Source organism: Bactrocera neohumeralis, chromosome 6 (genome assembly GCF_024586455.1).
Source record: "Bactrocera neohumeralis isolate Rockhampton chromosome 6, APGP_CSIRO_Bneo_wtdbg2-racon-allhic-juicebox.fasta_v2, whole genome shotgun sequence".
NCBI classification, from domain to species: Eukaryota; Metazoa; Arthropoda; class Insecta; order Diptera; family Tephritidae; genus Bactrocera; species Bactrocera neohumeralis.
Genome location: NC_065923.1, coordinates 16,034,944 through 16,057,677, shown reverse-complemented (window position 1 = coordinate 16,057,677; position 22,734 = coordinate 16,034,944). Strand labels below are relative to the sequence as shown.

The 22,734-nt window shown below is 33.5% G+C and overlaps 2 protein-coding genes across 13 annotated transcripts in view; one reads left to right on the top strand and one right to left on the bottom strand.

Annotated features, from left to right (window-relative positions):
• LOC126761044 (protein draper) overlaps positions 1-8,349 on the top strand; it is a 49,314-nt gene extending 40,965 nt beyond the window's left edge. For 6 of the 12 annotated variants that reach the window (XM_050476939.1, XM_050476941.1, XM_050476938.1 and 3 more), the window contains 7 exons: positions 2,449-2,655; positions 2,727-3,059; positions 3,818-3,985; positions 4,057-4,353; positions 4,423-4,581; positions 4,726-4,797; positions 7,317-8,349. In XM_050476939.1, the coding sequence (XP_050332896.1) occupies positions 2,449-2,655; positions 2,727-3,059; positions 3,818-3,985; positions 4,057-4,353; positions 4,423-4,581; positions 4,726-4,797; positions 7,317-7,645 (1,565 nt within the window). In that variant the 3' untranslated portion in view covers positions 7,646-8,349. The remainder of the gene's footprint in view (positions 1-2,448; positions 2,656-2,726; positions 3,060-3,817; positions 3,986-4,056; positions 4,354-4,422; positions 4,582-4,725; positions 4,798-7,316) is intronic. The other 6 variants (XM_050476943.1, XM_050476945.1, XM_050476949.1 and 3 more) reach the window with 6 other exon arrangements.
• An 8,411-nt stretch (positions 8,350-16,760) lies between these two features.
• On the bottom strand, positions 16,761-22,710 carry LOC126761773 (uncharacterized). The gene is made up of 3 exons (XM_050478153.1): positions 22,683-22,710; positions 21,332-22,261; positions 16,761-19,548 (listed from the first exon to the last, which is right to left on the bottom strand). The coding sequence occupies exons 1-3, from the start codon at positions 22,708-22,710 to the stop codon at positions 17,159-17,161; spliced, it is 3,348 nt and encodes a 1,115-aa protein (XP_050334110.1). The 3' UTR covers positions 16,761-17,158.
• Between the last annotated feature and the right edge of the window lie 24 nt (positions 22,711-22,734).

Sequence of the window (22,734 nt, the reverse complement as noted above, 5' to 3'; positions counted from 1 at the left end):
AGACTTCGATTTTAAAAGTATGTATGTATATACAATTTTTTCAAATATCGAATTTAATTAAAAAAATAAATTTTGAAAAATCGAATTCGATTTCAAAAACAATTTTTTATATGTATATTTTTTGAAATTCGATTTCAAAAATAATTTTTATATATTTTTTGAAATTCGATTTCAAAAATATTTTTTTATATCTATATTTTTTGAAAGTTTATTTCAAAAATAATTTTTTTTAATATTTTTTGAAATTGGATTCCAAAAATATTTTTTAAATATTTTTTTTTAAATTCGTTTTCGAAAATAACTTTTTGTATATCTTTTTGAAATTGTGCTTAAAATTTTAAATTAAAAACAAAATTGTCTCCAAGTATAAAAAACGCAATATTACACAAACAGTTTTTTGCTTTAAAATTTAAAATATAATTTTGAAAAATTAAAAAAAAACTTTTATTAATAAATTTGGAATTTAGTTTTTTTTTAGATATTTTAAGTTTACATTGTTATTTTTTTCTAAAAACTAACTATTTTACAAAATTATATTTAAATCATTTTTAAAATTAAATTTTTTTTTAATTTTGAAATTTGAAAATATAAAAAATTATATACATAAGTTTCAACAAAAGAGGAAGCATTTCATATTTTTTAAAACAGCAATTTTTAGAATTATTTTTTATTTACATTTTAAGTTCACTTTATTACTTTTTTATAAAAACAAATTATTTTAAAAATTTTAAATAATTTTTTTTCTTTAAATTTTTAAAAAAATATGTATGTATCTTCTATAATTTTTTTAAAATGATATATAAAATTAAAATTTATAAAAAAATATATAACTCATATTTTGACAAAAAAAGGAAATATTACTTATTTAAATAAAAATTCGGGTATAATATTTTTATACAATATTTTTTTTTTAATTTTTGTCTTATATTGCTTCAACTATTTTTTTTACAAAATTGTAATTAATTTTTTATTTTTTAAAAGCATATCTTCTATAATTTTTTTTAATTATACATACATATGTATGTACATATATAAAATTGTAAAACATAATTTAACTCATATTTCAACAAAAAAAAGACTTGTTACATATTTAAATAAAAAATTATCGTAAAATATGTTTTAATTTTTTTTATATTTTAATTTAACATTATTATTTTTTATATGAAAACGAATTATTTAACAAAATTAAATCATATTTTTCAATTTTTCAAAAGCATTTTTATTATATGTTTTTTTTTTAATAATTAATAAAAATAGGAAATTTTAAATTATAAAAGCTATATAACTCAGAATAAAATAAAAACTATTACACACATTTTCGTATATTAATTTTTTTAAATTATAATTAAATTTTTTTTAAGTTAATTTTTTTTTACATTTGTTGAAATAATACTTAAAATTTTAAATTATAAATTGTAAAAAATTATATAACACAAAAATTAAGGTAATGAAAAGTGTAAAATTATAAAATTTGTGCATAAATTTTTTTTATTAAATTTTAATTTTACATTATTATTTGTTATATAGAAAAAAAATTAAATTGTAAAATTAGTAATTAAATAATTTTTTTACATTATATTTTCAAGTTTTTTTACTTTCACAATACTTAAAATTTTAAATAAAAAATTTAAAAAAATGGTTAACAAAAAAATTAATATCATGGAAAGTATTGCCTAAATTCAAACAAATCTGCATTAATATTTCCTTTTTTTTAATTTTAATTTTACAATATTTTTTATATAAAAATTAATTAATTTATAAAATATTTTTTTTTTTATTTTAAATGCTTTTTTTACAAATTAATTGTTTTATTTTATCTAAAAACTTTTTAATTACAACTGAAATCTTCATAAAATTCCTCGAAAACAACATAACAAAAATATTAAAAAGTTAAAGAAAATAAAAAATATACTACATATCTTATAAGAGTTTTTTAGTATAAAAGTAAAAATTTTAAGATTTCATATTTTTGTATATTTTTTTCATTTTTAATAAATTTCTAAAATATGTAATTAAAAATTTGAACCTAACATTAAACATAAATTTATTTACCTTATATTCATAGAATTGTAGCAAGCAATTTTTTTTTTTTTTTTTGTTAAATGATTTTGATTTGTTAAACAAGCATTTCTTAAATAATTAATGCATTAGTTTAGGTTATTCATTAACATTATATTACCATCAGACTAACCTCACTTTCATCAAAGCACATTTTACTCTCAAAAGCATGAACACTCCTTCACAATTCCTCTCCCTTCTACAAACTCACGCATAAACACACAACAATATACATAAAATAACACCATTTTTTTAAAACAGTTATTTTAAATTATTTCTCTTTTTTTATCCACAACTTTCGTTCCATTACGTTGCTGTATTTATTGTTCGTACGTTTGCCTTGCGTTGTTTGCGTTTGCGTTAACTTTGTTTTTGTGGACACCAAAAAAGGTGTACATTGCGAAACCAATTGTCCCGTTGGCTATTATGGTGAAAATTGTGATCAAGTTTGCAGATGCCTGAACAACTCTTCCTGCGATCCCGACAGCGGACGTTGCATATGTGCGGCTGGCTGGACTGGCGTCGACTGTTCGGAGCCGTGTCCGCATGGCTTCTTCGGCGTTGGCTGCAAGGAACGTTGCCCCGATACGGCGCAAAGTGAGTGATATAATTATAGTTTTGTTCTTTTTTTAAATAAAACGTAATTTTTACTATTTTTTCTTTGACAGATAATACCAGCTGCGATCACATTACCGGTGAGATTGTCTGCCGCCCCGGCTATATTGGTTTGACCTGTAAGCATCCCTGTCCGGACGGTTACTATGGTCCTGGCTGCAAGAATAAATGTCATTGTGAACATGGCGGCGAGTGTAATCATGTATCCGGTCAATGCTTGTGCTTGCCGGGTTGGACTGGCGCCAATTGTAACATCTCCTGTCCGGATGAATACTATGGTCCCAATTGTGCCCAGCATTGTCGTTGTCAAAATGGTGGCACTTGTCGCAAGAATGACGGTTTCTGTGTTTGTCCCGCTGGCTGGATGGGTACACGTTGTGAAGAAGGTAAGACCCCAAGACCCCATCACATCGAAATCAATTCTGTTTCCAGGTGTTTATGTCCTCCAATAAATTTATCGCATCGATAATCAATTCTGTTTCCAGGTAGTTTGTATTCCGGTAGTCCATTTTTTAAGTTTAGATCGATATGAGTTATATGTATAAACTGCCCAAGTCTACAAAAAAAGTTTGATATGAACAGGGACGTGCAAAGAAAACCGTCAGACGGGGAGAATATAATATGCGGGGCTCCATAAATTTATTGGTTTAATTGCTGTAGAGCACCGGACCTACCGAGAACTCCAAGTGACTCAGATTGAAATATACATATCCTCTTCTTTATTGGCGTAGACAGCGCCTACGCGGTTATAGTCGAGTTTACAATAGCGTGCCTTTCTTTGCGTTGTTGGGCACCAATTCGAAATTTCAAGTGTAGCTGGGTCCTTCTTCACATGGTCTTTCCAACGGAGTGGATGTATTCCTCTTCCTCTGCTTCCCCCAGCGGGTACTACGTCGAATACTCTCAAAGCTGCTGTCTCTTAATTCGCTGAACTATGTCAATGTCTTCGTGTATCTCGTTACTCTCATTGTTTCATCGACTGCGGTATTCGTCGTTGCCAATATGCAAAGGACCAGAAATTTTACGCAGAACCTTTCTCTCGAAATACATATACTAAACAGAATATCTTAACTCGAATAATAATTATCGACTCTCAAACTGACAATTATTTTCCTTCGACAATACTTTACTTTACTCTTTACAGTCTGTCCCGAAGGCTTCTACGGCAAACACTGCATCACCCAATGCGAATGTCCATCACAGAACTTCGTCTGCCACATTGCTGTCGGCTGCGTTTGTCGCAAGGGTTATACCGGCGACAATTGTGATCGCCTATTGGCGGAAGAACGCATACAAGAGGCGCAGGCGGGATGTAAGTATATCTACATACATACATATATTTTTGTTAAACAATTCTAAATTGCACCTATTTCATTTTTACAGCCAATCGTTCAGCCGTCGTCTGGGGTTCATTCATTTTCCTCATCTTGTGCGGCATTATTATGGCGCTCGTATTCTACTATCGTCGCCGCGTCTCGAATTTGAAAACCGAAATCCAACATGTGCAGTATATAAGCGATCCCAGTCAGAATTGGGCGGATCGGCACAATTTCGATAATCCCGTTTACGGTTTTCCAGAGCAGCAGCAACAACAACGTTTACTGAACAATATGCGTCCAAAGATCAATAATTTGGGGCGCAGCGATCTTTACAATTATAACTCGAATTCCAGCACCGGCTGTGAGTTTCAAGTGAAATATATAAGTGTTTGTTGTTGTAATAATTTTCGAATTTTCCCTCCTTACTTAGCAGCTGCTTCGTATTCTGGCAACTTTTCGCATGATATGTCCGCCAAGAATCTAACTGCTGATCTCACCAATCCGAATATCTATAATTCGTATGAAGATCCGCTGAAAGTGGAGCATGTCTACGATGAAATCAAACAAAAAGAGGGTTACAATAATCCCGGTAAGTATTTTGCTGTTCAATTTGCCCACACACATACATATTTGAATGCATTTGTAATTTCATCAATTTCAATACGCAAAAAACGCAAACGCCAATTTAATGCGAAACATACATACGTACATGCATATGTATGTGCTTACGTAGTCAAAGTCTATTGCAAGCAACTATTTCCTGAGGGTAAGAAAACGAATTCAAGCCAACAATATGTGATCTGGTGTGCGTATATACCTACATATATATCGTCCATTTTTCCTCTAGTTTTTTGTATATATTTTAGAAGTTTGTTATTGCTCGTTTTATAGTAGTTTTAGTGTTTACTCGTTGACACTTTTGGTAGCATGTGTTATCACAAGTTAAAAGCTCACAGTTCTAGACGTTTTTTATGGTGGATTAGAAAGACGATGTATCGATGTAATTATTTTCCAAGTAGGTGCAATACTTTTCGCAACTCAAGAATTTCCCATGAACCACCGGTTAAGTATTACTCCGTGGGAAGGACACGATATTTCAATATCCTCTATTTTGTAGACTGACGAAAGCTTAATCTGTTGAAAAGTCGCAGTTTTGTCATTACGAAAGCAGATGCTTCGCTAACAGCCATTTCTCAGTCGACTTACACATGAGTGTCGTTAAAATTTCGACCGTGAAACTACCACCGAGTGTGGTTTTTAGTTATCCCTTGTATTTGAAAAGCGAGGACAATAATTCTCTATAAGTAGCTTCTAAAGCTCACATGTTCCATACGAATTGGGTCAGATTGAAATTCAGATCCCCATCTCGTCTGTCTATCCACGAGTGGATATCCGGAATAAGTCTGTGGGTCCAGCGCAGCTACCGCTGCTTTTAGATTTTGATGTCCTGTTCCTTTCCTCTTTGCCGATAATATTTTAGGTGCTGATAACTATTATAATCGCTCGAGTTCATCTTCCCGGATGTCAAAGGTTGGCATACTGGCTTATACTTCAGCAGCGTCGGTTGATAAAGTCCGGAAAGCACTTATTACGCACTGAGCATCTATTGGCCATCATTTTCGATAGAGCATTATAAATTTTGTTTGCTTTACAGGAAGTATACGCTAGTTGTTCCTTAAATTTTAATTTGGAGTCCAATACTACTCCCACGTACTTCAGCTGCATTTGGTTCTTGTGTCGACTAATTGTTTAACTATTGCTATCACCATGCTCTTGGTGCCTTCGTCCATATCAAGAATCAGGCTTCTATTTTTAAAATAACTCATTATACTGTTCATGAGGTGTTCAGAGACGCGTATTTCATTCAGAGCTTCGATTATGTGTGCTAATTTTGCCGTGTTGAACGCCTTCTCGACATCCAGGGTAATCAGAGCGCAGTACTTTTTTTGTACACACTTTGCAGGGCAATATGAGTTGACAAAAGTTTGCAGCTTAACTCAGTTTCAAAACAATATTCACACGAATATTTAAAAAGTGCCCATTTAGAAAAAAATGCATTCTATACCAGTCCGGGTCAAATTTGATCATATGAATTAGTCACTTCATACTTTAGTAGTTTTGTAGTTTTGAAAAATGCCATCTGGGTAAAGTCCGATTTGGTGTGGTATTACCATAGAAGTGGCATTAGAGCAGTATTAGTTACGCACAATTTATAAAACTGTAAGATTTCTCTTTTTTTAATGTCTTACATAAAATTTTTCTTTTAAATATTTAATGTAATAACGCACTTTTTGCCTTTTTGTGGGCGTGGCAATATTGTCATTACGTTTAGTTTCGCAAACCGTTACTTTTATGGGCTAAAATCTTGTTTCAAATTTTATCAAGAAAAATTTTCCGAGTAACGTGAGCTGTCCTCGGCTAAAATCGCGTAAGCGGTATCTAAGCCAAAAAATAATAAGATGAGTTGTCGAATGCACAGACGGTTATGGATAACTAAAAAATCCTAATTCTAATTCTATAAGTTTTGCTATATGTAAATATATATAGCTGCTCTCGTTTTTTGTAAAATATATTTAGGGTGGGCCAAAAAATAAAAAAACTTTCTTTTTCTTAGAAACAGAATATGTTGATAGTATTGCTCTAATTGTAGAAAAAAATGAGATTTCTTGACATTAATATTAACATAGGCCGCTTTTTTTGAATTTCCTCATAAATAAAACAGGAATATTTTTTTTATTTTGTATGGATGTTTAATGCATTTGAAGAAATTATTAAGCAGTGAAAATTCAAGCTTATACTCTTATAGAGAATTTAAAGGTCTACAAAAAAATCAAATAATTTTTAAAGTCGATTCGTTCCAAAGATGTTTGACGTCAAAATATAACCTTGAATTTCAAAATATATTTTTTACAATTTTTGCCCATTTGTTCACAAATTATTTGAGGTCAAGATCTAACCTTAAATTTCAAAATATAATTTTTACAATTTTTTTTTATATTTTCACAAAATAAAGCCACTAAATCAGGCTTATCCTAGTACTCTGTGTGTGCTATATAAAAGGCATCCAACTCACCGCTGCCGCTAACTCTCATGTTTATCAAAAATTAAGGTAGTTTGGAAACATACTTCACATCAGCACCTTTTCGCAACAAATTCAGCGTTTTACAAGTAGTTAGCACCGCTTATTCGCTTCGTTCACACACACCAATGCATTGTTCTTTAAATACCTCTTAAATAACTCCGTTTTGTTAATTGTTTAGTGTCTTATTCACTACGTTTTTTTGAAAATATAAATAAATAATAAATATTAACTTACATTCTTAGATGAATACGATCATTTGGATTACTCGCGGCCGAGTACGTCGCAGAAGCCGCACTATCATCGCATGAACGACACGACGCTCAATATAAACAGTGACGAAGAAAAGCCGAGCAACTTGAAGGCAATGAATCAACTGTTAGAAAAGCCAAACGCTCCAAATGGCAATGCGCTGACAGCGTTCGAGGAAGCGGCCGAAGAAGAAGCAGCCTCAACGTCTCTGGCTGCGCTTACCAAGCAATATCTGGCAAGTGCGGAGGATACGACAAGTGATAGCATTTGCGACAATGCATCGACTGCCTCACCCAGTTCCAATACAAGTCAAGCTATATAAATTATATAAATACGCGTAACGGTAGAAATTGTTTGTGCACGCATACATACATACAAAATATTTTTTAAATGCTGTGTATGAATGCGTGCAATTATATTTGCTAAGAAGTTTGCTAGAAATACAAGTATGTATGTAATTTATGCAACGTGAACTCTAAAAATTGTCATAGCTCAGGACTGCGAAGGAAATTTTATTATTATTTTTTTTTGTAGTTCTTGTACGTGCATTCGTAATAGCTGCAAGCAAGCAAGCAATACATATTTTGAAAAAAATAATTCATGCATGAATTTTAGTGATTTTTTACTGCTTTTATATTGATTGCGTTATTGTCAGCGCTTTCCTTGTTGTTGTGTCAATATGAAATCCTTTCTTTTGGCAATTTTTGAGTTCACCACGCTCAGGATATGCAAGATTCACGCTCTCATGTTTGTACGCTTTCACATGTGAATGTGCGAATCACACCGCCTGTCATACATATTTATACATATGTAGATATTTTTAGTTTGCCTATTTATTCACTTGTATATTTACGTATCTGGAACTGCTGAGTATATTATTACGCCTTTATATTTATATATTTCTACGCTCGAATAATATTTGTATATTTTTTAAAGCTTTTATTTCCAATATAAAAAAAGTAAAAGCAGCGAAAAACTGATTAGCGAAGTGTTTATAATTTGAGACAAAAATTATTATTATTTTTTATTTTTTTGTTTTATTTTTTTGACAATATATAAAATATTTTTATTTTTTAATTTATTTTAATTTTTTTTTGTTTTTTATTTACTATTATATATTTAAATTGTTTTAATTGTTTTTCATACATTTTAAAAAATATATTTTTAGTTACTTTTTTATTATTTTTAATTTTTTATAGTTTATTTATATCATAATTTCTTTTATTTATTTTTATTTTATTTGCATTTTAAAATTTATTATATTTTACATATTTTTTAAAATGTATAGAAGAAACAATAAAAAATTAAAACCTTAAAAATTAAAATTAAAAATAACAAATACTTAAAATAAAAAGTATTATAAAAATAAATAAAAAAATTTAAAATACAAAATAAATATTTTGAATAAAAAAAATATAAAAATTTATATAAAATAGTTTATGCAGTTTCAAAATAAAAATAAAAAATATATAAATAATAAAATTATTACTTATTTATTTTTTATAATCTAAATTTTTGTAATTTTTATATTTTATTTTTTTTTGTATTTTAAAATTTTTATTTTTTTTTATTTTTTATATTTTTTTTTATTATTTATATTTTAGTTCTTTTTATTGTTTTTAAAGCATTAAAAAAATATATTTTTATTTCTAATATAAAACCATAAAATGCAGCGAACAACTAATTAGCGAAATGCTTATAATATGAGGCAAAAATTTAATTTATTTCCAGTTTTTAGTTATTTTTTTTAGTAATTTTTTATTTATTTATTTATTTTTTTTTATTATGAAACTATATAAAATATTTTATATATTTTTCATATTTAACATATTTATTTTGTATTTTAAATTTTTTTATTTATTTTTATAATATTTAAGTATTTGCTATTTTTAATTTTATTAGATGTTAATTTTTTATTGTTTCTTCTATATGTATATGTATTTTAAAAAATATGTACAAAAAATACAAAATCTATACAAAATATTTTATTATAAGTAATAAAATTAAAAGTAAAAAATAAATAAATATATAAATGAACTATAAAAAACTAAAAATTAAGAAAAAGAAAAAGTAACTAAAAGTATATGCAACAAATATATTCGTTACTTTTTATTATTATGAATTTATTTAGATTTGTTTTACATTTTTTTAAATGTTATTTTTTAATGTGTTTATATGTATATTTTAAAATTTTTTAATAATTTTCTTTTTATATATAATTTTTTATTAATTATTTTTTGTTTATTTTTATTTATTTAAAATTTTTATTGTCTCTATTTTTTAAATTTTTGCTTATTGCTCCTTCTATATAACATAATAATTAATTTTAGCAATTTTAATTTAAGAAAACAAAAACAGACTTATGCATCTTTCAAAGTAAGGTGTGTGTGTATGCTCGCCTCGGCATCTGTTGTGTGGTTGATATTTTTATAGTTAGTGATAGTGTGTTGTTTTACATACATACATACATACATACATATACTTATAGTATATATTATCAAATTATATACAATGTGTACATGACCAAAAAATATTGAAAAAATTATGAAATTTACACCAAATTTCTTGCAATAATATTTCTAAAAGAAAACGTACAAGCTTTTAAAATAATTCGGAAATTTAAGATTCGAAAAAAAAATTAAACTCAAAACAATTTCAAAAAGCATCAAAAAGTTAAATATATGTATGTAAATTCGAAAAAAAATTGTACCTAAAAATTATTTTCGAAAAGCATCAAAAATTTAAATAAAGTTCAAAATTAGTTAAATTAAAAAACAAAATTAAATAAATCAGCAATATTTATAATTGCACTCAAAATTAGATAAAAAATAAAGTAATTAAAAACTAAAATCTTTTGAAAAAAAATTAGAGTAAAAACAATGAAATTCACAATTTGGAAAACAAAATAGAAATAAAATAATTCAAATTTAAAAAAAAATCGCATTCTTTTCAAAACAAGTAAAATTAAAATTATATGGTGTTAAAATAAAATTGAAAAGTTTACAAAAAATGCTGTTTAATGTAATTGAAATTAAAAAAAAAAACAGCAAAATCAATATAAAATTAAAATTGGATAAAAGAATAAGCCGAACATAAATAAAAATTTCTGATCATGATTCAATTATATAAAGTTGTGTCGAAGCCAAAAAAGAAATTTGTCATAATTGTTTTAACTCATAATGTCAAAATCAGCTGTTTTGCTCAATTTTTGTGATTCAATTGTCAAAATTAGCTGTAATATAATTTTCGAAAATTCGCGCCAATGAAAATGTATTTTTGTGTTGTAATTGAATACGAAAAAATTGTGTAACAGCAGAAATCAACGAAATATAAGCGAGGAAATCATGAAAAAAATTAAAAAAAAAACAAAAAAAATTCTTTGTCATTATAGATTAAAAAATTTCATAAAAAAACAAACATTTTTTTTGTCATTATGGATTAAAAAATTGTGTTCATAAGTGGCAGCCCGGCTCTCCAGTAACACAAGCTTATACAATTAAATCATGCTTTCTGATTGGCTTAATTAAGCATTTAATCAACCTACCAAATTAACAGAAAAAAATTTTCAAAACTTTTAACTTTTTTAACTAACATTTGTATGCATTAATTTCACAATATTTTCCTTGCTAAATATTTTTGAAATTATTTAAAACACTCAACTGCTCGTATAATATATTAACTGGAATCGAAATACTTTGCTCAATCTTTTGAAACGAAACGCAATAATTATAAAAATTAATATACTTACTTGTATTGTGAACACATATATAGTACATAAATGTTGTCAGTTATATAATGAGTACCTCTTCCCAACAAAACAAAAAAAAAAAAGAAGGAAAAAATTATAAACAATAATATAGTGTAATGTTTATATAAATTATTGAAATATAACACCACATATCTGTCAGATTTAAAGAATATATACAAGTGCATACAAGGAATTATACATATACATACATACATATCGTCAACTAAAATGCAAAATAACGTGACAGCACTTTTCATAAGTTTACAGGCGTGTTTTGGTTATAAAATGGTAATATATTGGTTATCATGCACTCATTGAAATTTTGAGTTTTGGATATAACACAGTTATGAGAAATGGTATACATATATTGGTTATATCTGATATCGAAAGCGTAAAATGTGATGCATACATATACATACATATGTAATATGATGTAGTGAAGAACTCAATTTCGATCTTTTTGGTGTTTTTGGTGATATGTTGTTCTGCATTTTAGCTGACTATATATAAATACATACGTACGCAATTTAATGAGTGAGCGGCAGCAATAATAGAAACTAGATATACAGCAATTTTCGACAGTTTTAGACAAAAAAAAATTAATTAAAAAAAAAATTAAAATTAAACTACAAAAATAAAACTGAAAATTGAAAGCAATTTTAACGAACAAAACGAAACTTCAAACAATCCATTTATAAAATATTCGGCATAGAAAACATAAAACACATACAATCAGGTTTAAAGTATTAAAATTCTTGTTGAAATTTAAATGATTAGTGTGTTAAATGAAAAATATATACAAATTTTTATTAAAATTTATAAAACCTACAAATATACATATACAAAAATAACAAAAAATACATATGTGAAACATTTCCAACAATTTATATTATTTTTAACGAATATGGGCAATATTTGTAAAAATTTTAATCCCCTAGCATAAGTTTTACAAAGTAAAAAAAAAATCATAATTATTGTCATGCGCCAAATTTTAAAAATAAACTTATATTTAATCATTTTTTGTAAGGTATATACTTCTACATATTAAAAAATTAAGTTATTTCATACCTATAAATACATATATGTATGTATGTAACTTAGAAGAACAAAAAACATTCGAGTGAGACGCAATAAGAGAATGCAAAGCATATTAAATAATTTACAATTCATAAGAAGAAAAAGAAGAAGAAGAAGAAGAATAAGAGTGTAAAACCAGCAATCAGCACTTTGGTGTGAATATTGAACAACATTTAGCAGCCATATTGCAGCATTTTCTGATTGAAGCCCCATTGCGCCCACTATATTTTCTATATTATAATAAATAAATTTGTGTGCGAAATAATTGTGTTTATTGCGAATTAGTACTCGTAGATACATATTGTACAATAGAGAATATGTTTATTGTAAATTAATAAATATTTTTAAATAAATGCAAATTTGTCTAATTTTTTGTAGATATGATGAGTTAGAGCGCTTTGACCACTTAAAAAAAGATTAAAAAAAAAGAAAAAACGTTAACTTCGGCTGCTCCGAAACTATCATACTCTTCAACGGTGCATCTATTATGGTTTAAAAGGGTGTAAAAAGAGATTTATCTTGGGGTTGAGAGGTTTGTATGCTTGTATGACAGCTATATGGTAGCGTGGACCGCTCTGAACAAATTTATCGGAGATTGTACCGTTGTCTTAAGCAATAATCCATGCCAAATTTTATGAAGATATCTCGTCAAACTCAAAAGTTTTGCATATAAGGGCTTGATTTTGATCACATAGAATATATGACAGCTACTTGTATATCCTATAGTGTTCCAATATCGTCGATTCTACGATTCTAACAAATAATCAGTTTTTTGTAAAGAGATGGACTTGTGCAAAATTTCAGATCGAAATCTCAGAAACTGAGGGCATGACTAAATCGGCTCAGCTTATTACGTTAATCATGAGTTACCCATAGGGATGACTTGATTGTGGCAGTTCGTAGCGGGTAAGTTTGCATACGAATTTGTGTACAATTTTGTCGTGTATTCTGTGAAGTTTGCCATATCATAATGGGAATGTTCGAGCAAGCAAATAACTGCAGCAATATTGCGACAGTGTTGTTTTTCTGCAGATACTCAGCTGATACTTATATTGCAACATTTTTGCGTCGAATATGATGCCTTGCTATACTGCCGCAGTGATTGAGACTCGAACATCCCCAATGTCAGGTTTAACTTTGGTACAACGCTTCAAGATTATTACACAAATTCTCGTCCGTGAAAAAAAAGTTGATCGAAAAATCATCCTCTCTATGAGGCCCATTTTAATGGCTTCGTCATCAAACCAAATTGGTTCAAGAATAGCAATTGCATGGCCGAGTAAAATGGGAGGAGCTCGAAGACAACATTCTACGTACTATAGCCGAAATGCTGCACCGGGTCATCGAAAATGGAGCTATAGAAACGGAGCCTTGATGACAATTTGAGCAACATTTTGTTCATAAATGGCATAAAATTATCTGCATAATAAAAAAAAAATAAAACCATTTTGGTTGGTAGTTATACCCTATATGCATATATATGTACATTAGGGTGATTCAAAAAAAAATTTTTTTTTTTTTTCAATTGGTACTCGCAAAAATAGGTTCCTAGACACCTCTAAGAAAGCCTCTCCAAATATGAGTTTTTAATTGTAACGGGAAGGTCCTCCGCCTAACGGTTTTCTATTTTTTCTTATTATCAAAAAATTTATATCTCGCTTCCAACTACTTGAAAAAATATCTTGTTAATTAGGTTTTGTAGGAAATTGAATGCTCTAAAATATGGTCTCTAATGATTTTTTCGTAAACCCAACCGTTTAAGAGATATTAACGGTTGAAATTTGACTATTTTTGGAAAAATTCTTTATTTCTTATTAATTTTATAACTCAATGAAAAAAAATTATTATGAATGATGAAACACATAGTTTTGTAGGAAATTTACTGCTCTATAAAAATGGTCTACTATGATATTTCGATTAAGTTAAGCGTTTACGAGATATTCATCGTCAAACATCAATGCATATTAAGGTGGATCAAAAAAAAATTTTTTTTTTCGTTTTGTACTCTGAAAAATACCTCTAAGAAAGCCTCTCCAAAAATCTATTCGTAATAATTTTTTTTCATTGAGTTATAAAATTCTTAAGAAATAAAAAATTTTCCCAAAAATAATCAAATTTCAACCTTTAATATCTTTTAAACGGTTGGGTTTACGAAAAAATCATAAGAGACCATATTTTAGAGCATTCAATTTCCTACAAAACCTAATTAACAAGATATTTTTTCAAGTAGTTGGAAGCGAGATATAAATTTTTCTATCTGATAATAAGAAAAAATAGAAAACCGTTAGGCGGAGGACCTTCCCGTTACAATAAAAAACTCATATTTGGAGAGGCTTTCTTAGAGGTGTCTAGGAGCCTATTTTTGCTAGTACCAATTGAAAAAAAAAATAAAATTTTTTTTTGAATCACCCTAATGTACATACATATACTAGTTTGTAGGATCTCTGACGTTCCCTTCTGGGTATTACAGATTTCATGCCAAATTTAATATACCCTATTGCGGGTATAAAGCTTTGGATATACATACATATGTGGATGATATCAATTTCGTTTTATAGGCTTTAACAAAGCATTGTTCTTCACTTTTAGTATCGTACTGTAGCCTGGGAAGCGGTTCAAAATATTTCATGTACCATGTTCAACAGGATTGGCTAAGTAAGGCCCTTGTACCAATTTAAATTTACGAACCTTTCTTTTGCTAACAGATTATTATTCAAATTGCCAAGAACATTCAGAAGCATGCAATTTTTATAACAAAAACTTCTGGATCTACGCTGTAAACATCTGTCCTTTACTTCTTTCAGAACACCAAGTACATTCATTTCACACAAGTGGGTTATATCTACTTTAGAAAAATCTCATAAAAGTTTGAATATTACATATATTACGAGATGTACTAAAAAATGAATGTTTTGGAAAAATTGCGATTTAATTCCCAAACTAGCCCCATTTTAGCAGAATCTACGTCATCTACTAATATTCCAACTTCTTTAATCCCTCTGAAAAATACATCTTCTGGAAAGAGGCAGGTTGTTCCAGAACATGGTATTCGTTTTGTGTCCGTCGATGGATAGTCTTCGACTTAATTGTTACAGTTTACCACGTGAAGTCCACTGATTCGACTGTTCCTTCGTCTCTAGTGTGTAACAGTTGATTCACGTTTCGTCGACAGTCAAGAAATCGTGAAGAAACTCCTAAGGATTCTGTTTAAACCACGTCAAATGTTAATGTGAAGCGGTCTCATAGTTGCTCCTACCGTTTGGAAACCGCTTACGTGGTAACAGCTATCTACTACCCAATATTTTATTCAAGATATGACACACGCCGTCTTTTAAGATATCTTTTGTATCAAGTATCTCGTAAATCTTCAATCGACGGACTGCCAATATGAGATTTCATATTAAATTTTTTTGAGGATCGTAGAAGAGGAGCCATAGTGTATAACATCCAAATGCTCTCTGATTTCACTGCGCATTTGTTTCTTCTTTTTTAAATCTCTTTAAAGGCCTTTTTCTCAATATCTGATTAGCAGAAATTTTATACTTCTGCTTGTTGGTAGCAACTGACCATACAAGCCCACTTGAGGACATATTTCGTGCCTGACCACCACTTGTATAAGGTTAGGTTACGTTATTCTGGTAGGCCAATAAGCCACGGAAAGACCAGTTTAGGTCCTTTGTGATACCAGATGGAGTTCATTTGCTGGGTCCGTGAGAAGCAGTCAACTTTTGGGATGCCTGCGCTTGACGCGAATTTTAAAAGACTCTGCGGCCTCATCATCGTTATCTCCTGCAGGGTATCATACCATGGGGACCCCAGATGTTTACAGCGTAGTCTTGCCAATGCTGGATAAGTGCACAAGAGTTGCCCCATTGTTTCGCTGGTTTCTTGCATTAGACATTTCTGCAGTATTATCGATCCATCAACCCCATTCTGCGGGCGTTCCTGTCAAAAGGAATTTTGTGATTCAGTATTATTGCCAGTGCCCCTTTTGGCAAGCCGCGATTCTAGAACGGTCAATTGCGTTTGCAGTTGCCTGGAGGCAGCAGTAGAATTGCTACCCGACGTTAGCCGTGTAGTGTAATCCGCATAGATTGCCGTAATTGTGGAGTCAGAGTTAATCATTGGAAGGACAGTCATGAAGATAATGTAGAGCACAAGCACAAGAACGCTGTGGTATTGCTCAATTGTGCCCTGTAACTTTCTGAAGCTACACTGGTGATCCATAATGAGTTGTTTCTCCTCCAACAGAGGTAAAAGTCTTCGCAATAATATTCTTTCAAATATTTTCGAAATAATTATCAGTAGACTAATCGGTCGATATAAATTGACCACATGCCCAGGTTTACCAGGCTTCGGTATCAAATTTATGTCAGCAAATTTTCATCGAGAAAGCAAATTTAAAAGTCTAAGTATACCACTAAAGAACTTGATGATCATGTTGGTTTCGTTTCCTAGAGCGCTTTAAAGGCTGCCGCATTTATTCGGTCATAACCGGCTGAGTTTTTGTTTGCCACTTAAAAAGTCGGCATTACTAAAACAACTTCTAAGGCATATTATAACACCCCTCGTGCCACGATTTACCTCCCAGGTGTAATGAAAAACTTCGTAAACTGATTTTGAATTGTTATGATGATGGAGTGATAATTTATTTAATTTTTGTAAACAGTTTTCATTGCAATTAATCTTAAGTTCATACACATACATACAAACAACGTTTCTATACTTAAATTACATAAGAGTTTAACACTTTTTAAGCATAATTAAATGTATTTCATATACATACCACTCCCATTCCGGGCACCAGACAAATATTTCGTTTCATTATCATTATTATAAATTGTTAGATTATTTTTAATATTATATTTAAGTAATATGTTTGTTTAGCTGCTACAAACTAAGCGACTGGAATGTGTGTGTGTGTGCAACTTATAACTAGAAAAATCATTTAAGTTTCGTTTTTTTTTGTTACTGATTAGTAGGTGTTGTTGTTGAAGACCCTTAGCGGATCTACAGGTAGCCATGACCGGCCACCTCGGCGGGTATGTAACCCTCGCGACCGTCGCGCGTGCGCACATAGAACCACTGGCGATGATCTTTGGACTCACGACACTCACAGAGCGTCACAATTTCGCCCTTGTGCAGCACAATGCTCTCGGTGGAGTAGTCGGTGTTGATGGCGACGAGCGTCTGACGCAAGCCATGCTGCTTGCGACTCGCAATGTGCAGCACGCTGGCGTGTTGTTGTAACTTGGTGTGCTTCACGCTGCCATTTGCGGTTGAGTTGGCCGCAAAGCTGGCGCTGTGTGACATGCTGGTGACGCTGGGCGTGGCATTTGAGGCCACACTCAACGCCGCCGCATTGTTGGTATTCTTTGGATGAAGATGCTGGCCGTTGTGGCCGTTCGTTATGTACGAGCCGTTGATGAGCGGCTTGTGTTGCAGCTGCTGCAGCTGTTGCTGTTGTTGTTGCATGTGTTTCTGCACGTGCAACTTTGACTTGTGCTGCTGCTGTTGATGTTGTTGTTGTTGCTGAAGCGTGACGTATTCATCATTGCCGGCATTACGCAGCGCCAACGCCTGCTTCGTGGACTTGAGTTGCGCGTACGCTTTCTCGACTAGACGCGGCTGTGAGGCCGCACGCAAATAGAGCCGATCCACCTGATGTTCGCCGCACGTGGAGGCAGTTGTGGAAATAATGGGCGTGGCATTGCCATTCGCCGTATCCACATCGGTGCCGACGGCATCGCCGCGCTTGCCGCGTGGCGTACGTGCACCATCGGAACGTGTGCCACCACGCAGACGTATCTCCTTCTCGGAGTCGGTCATATTGCCGCCGGGACGTGGAAATATATCACCGTTGGACTCCCAGCAAGGTGCTGGCTTATTGGTAACCGCGGCGCCACTGCGTACATTCGGTGGCAGTATGCCGAGCGGCAGACAACACGAGTAGACGACATAGCCCTCCTCGGCATGTGGCGTTTGTACATATAACCAGTTTTGATTTTTGAATACCGCATTTACGACCATGCCAAGCGGTAGTGGAATTTCAATTTGATGCTGACCCGGACGCGTTTGGTACAACGTGCTTGCGGCAGAGAGCACCACTGGTATGTTGCCGGGCGCTGCCAGCGAACACTTCGACAGAAACTCATCCACATTGCTTATCTCATAGCCGAACTTTGGTCCACGATTACGTTCACGCCGTTTGCGATGCCGATGACGACGGTGTTGCCCTTCCGAGGCGGCGATCAAACTCGGTTCGGAGTATGTACCCTTCAGCGACTTTAGTTCATCTTTTTCGAGCACAATACCGTTGGGCGTGAGCACGCCACCTACTGCTACCGTTGCACCACAGCCATTTTTGACCAATTGATTGGCCTCAGCACCGTCCGCATTGGCTCTGCCATTCGCCTGCAGTGTTGCCATCTTCGCTGCGAGCCGCTTACGTATCTCATTGCGCTTTTTGGCCAACGAGAGCGCTTCGCTGTTGTCGTAACTTTTCGGCAAACGCTGTGGCGTACAGACGAAGAGCAGTTCGCGTGATGGAGCGCGAGTTTTATCTCGATATTCCAATAAATTTTGATTGCTGAAGAATTTCTGCGGTGCCAATGCATTGGCTGGCATATGTGCGGTGGGTGTGGTCGCGTACCCATTGAGTGGATCCGTGCTGCCAGGCAGCTGTTTGAGGCGATAACGTTTCGTTGTCGTTGTTGTTGTGGTAGTAGCTGTATTCGTCGTGCAGGTGGTGGTCAACTGTGTTGGCACCACTTCGGTGCGTTGTTTTGTCGTTAGCAAACCGTTTGCACAACCGTTATTATTATTTGGTGTCTCTACTGAGCCATTGCCGAGCTGCTTGCAATTTGTTGTAGTCGGCTCGTCATCGCCATTCAGGGGCGTTTGTATTTCGTTTTGTGTCTCCTGTTGCTGTTGCTGCTGTTGTTGTTGCTGTTCTCTTAATACCCAAGTCAGTGAGATACGCGGCCGGCGTAAGCTTAAGTTCTGACCCATGTCCCGTTGCGTTGAGTTCGTTGCTAATCTTTGGTACTCGACGTTTTCCCTGCCTGCAGTGTCCTCCACGTTTAATGACACGCCTACAACTCCCTCATTATAGGCGCATTGTCGGAGTTCAGGTGTGCTAATAGCACGTTCCACCTGCGGTTGCCAATTGCTGGGTTGTAGATCTCTAAATCGTTCGCCCTCTCGATCGCGTGCCACCGGACGGATTTCATCTATTTCCACATATTCTGTAGAGCAACGACTGTGTGTGCGACGTGGTGGCGTAGCTGTGAAATTGCTTACGGAACTGTCGTTGCTGGTCTCGTTGGGTTCAAGTGTGGGTTCGTTCTGCTGATGTAGGATTAAGGAACAAGCGTGAAGCAAGTCGGGACAATAGGCATCTGTAATGTTTAATGAAAAACATTTTTTAATTAATGGGATCATAATTAATAAAGTTTTATAAACTTTTAGATCAAAATTGTTTCATAATTCCTAACCTTACTTTATGTTCCTAAAAAATACATTAATGTTTCAAGTCGAATTCGATAGATGGTTAGTTTTAATGTGAATGTAAGGTCAGGTTAGATTAGGTTAGGATAGGTGAAAAGGTCGGTCACACTTGAACAGCTAAGAACGCCGATGCAATGGGATATCTAAAACTTTTGTGTATTGATTATAAAGACAGTCAGAAATCACCAAAGTGCTTGGGGCCTATCACAGATTCGTTTGGGTGGCTAATATCAGTCTCAGCTTTATATTTCAGTTCGACGAAGGTACGACTGCCGAGAAGTTTCAAACTCAGGCTTGCTAAAGCAGGACTTTGAGGGAGAAAGCGCTTGAGCTTTTACTCTCACCTTCTTCTACACAACTTTAATAATTGTGAAAGCTCTTAAATGGTGGATCCTAAAAGTTTTGAAACACTATGTCTCAATGCGCTCGAAAGTAATTTTTGGTGTAGGAGTTGACTGAATTGAACATCGCTCTAGACAAGATGTAATAATTACATTGACTCGTGGAATCTACAGGTTTAAGTCCTCTAGGATTTTCTATAAATCAACAAAGGTCTAATCCAATATTCGATATAAGCTCCGTCTACATATGAAATACCTCTGAGTTCCTATAAAATATTATTGAACAACTATCATAACAGAGAAAATGTTATATGAGATCGCTTAGCAATTTTCATGTTTGCTCTTCCAAATATAGTTATTTCGTAATCCCAGAAGGATATAACGCAAGAATGTGATCCAATGGGTATGTAAACAAGCAAAATTGCTGGATTTCGGACGAAGAGCAACCTGAAGATAATCAAGAGCTGACATTTCATGCAGAAAACAAAAACAAAGGCTTGGTGTGGTTTGTGGGCCAGTGGAATCATTGGCCATATTTCTTCAAAATGATACCGGGGAGAACGTAATCGTGAATGGTTACCATTATCGCGCCATGATAACCGACTATTTGATGCCTCGGCGACTTTTGGTTTCTATCCGAAGGCGCCACTTAACACACATCGCAACAACTAATGCATTTATTGAGCGAACACTTCGGTGAGCAGATAATTTCACGTTTTAGGTCGGTCAATTGTTCTCCAAGATCGTGTGATATCACACCGTTAAACTTTTTTCTTTAGAGATATGTAAAGTTTAAAGTCTATGCGGACAAACTCGCTTCGATTCAGGCCTTAGAGGAAACCATCACGCGTGTAATTCGTGAGTTACCGTTTCAAATGCTCGAAGGAATCATCGGAAATTGGATTCAACGAATGAACCATCGGCCGGCATTTGAGAGAAATAATCTTAAAAAAATATATTCGAAATAATGTTCTTTCGAATGATAATAGCTCCACTAAAATTGAAGTTTCTGTGTTTTTTCTTAAAAAAAATTGAACCTCGATATTGATCATCCTTTAGTATCCATAGTCTTTATGAGCGGACAAGAAAAGTTCAATAGACCTAGCAAGCTTTTGAACCAGTTTTAATCTGCAACTAGTGTCTTTAAAGCCACAGAATGCATTTCTTTCATAATTACTTTTTAACTGAGTTCGGATAGGTCTGCAAAAACTCATCTTATGAATGACTATCTCGGGTTCAAAAAGGAATACCTCGTTTGTATGTATTAAACTATCCTTCAACTATCAAATATTTCCAAGGTAATTTTTGCAACTAAATTTAATGCCGTACATACCCCTTAAGCCACGACCAATGCGCTGTTGGCGACGCTGACGTCGTCGTTCGCTTCCGATTGGCAAGCGAGCGTAGGTTTCACTATCACTGCTGCTACCGCCGCCGCCGACGCCAGGGCCACTGACACCAACAATCGGATTGGCGCTGTAGAAATGATAATTGTTGCTGTTGTTGTTATTGTTTCTATTACTGAGGCTGCAGTTGCTGCCGCTGCTCGTGCTGTCCGTACTCGTCGCGTTGATATTCGATAAACGCTGTTGCTGCAGCAAATGCAGACGTCTACGGCGACGCAAGTGTTGCTGTTGTTGTTGTTGTAGCTGTAGTTGCTGCTGCTGTTGTTCTCCAACTTGTACTTGTGCTTCAAACCCTGGCTCAGGCTGTTGCTCTTGCTGCTGGCCAAGTGTTGGTGCCACATTCTCGACAAGTTGCACTAATTGCTGCTGCGCTCGTTGCTGCCCCAGCGGCTGCTGATATCCAACACCACCGGCCGGCAGTAAAACTTCGACATAATCTGCGACATTATTGCCACAATGAGGGGCGCTGAAAGCTTGACATTGCTGCCAGACTTCCGCTCTGTGGGGCACGTCAGCGCCGACTACGGCTCGGCCTTCAGCTGTGGGCACGCCAACAACACCCGCAGCCACACCCGTGCTGTGCGGCGTGTACGAGGGCGGTGGTGTAGCTGGCAGTGAATCGTAGACCGGCGGCGGCGTTCGGCACAACACACGATTAGCAAACTGATTCCGCCCACTCACGTTGTCTTCGCGCGTGCGACGTTGACGCGTCGTCGAGTTGTCTATAGGATTTGCCACTCGAAGCGTAACAGCTTCGCAGCTGGCGGGTGCAGGCGAATGGTGACGCTGCTGTCCTTGCCCTTGCTCGGTGCTCTGACTGCAGGCGTTTGTACGTCTGTGTTGTTGCTGTTGGCGTTCTGCGAATTAAAATGAAAAAGGGAAAAGATAACAACAATGAGACTTTGTGCTAACAGTTAGAAAAGGCAGTAAGTTGCAAATTTATTTAGGGTTGCAAATGTTGTTGCGTCGGCGGCATGAGAACTGAGGATTTGTGTAGATTTTGTTTTTAATTCTTCCGCTTTACAAGCATTTCAAAGGCAAATACGCAAATTAGTGCAGCGAAATATTTTAATAACTCTGAAAAAATCCCCTTTGTCGAGGTTTTCGTTCGTTTTTTTTTGTCCAAGCTTTTAGCCTCATTTATACCATATACTTATACATACGAGTATTATATATAAAAGGGTCGTTTGAATAATTCGTGATTTTTATTGCCATCCACATAGTAGTAATTAGAATTACAACACTCCTCATGTCTACCGCTCTATATTTGAGTCTTACTTTGGACGTTGCTTGGAACATGTGACATCTTAGCCCAGCAAATACCGGTTTT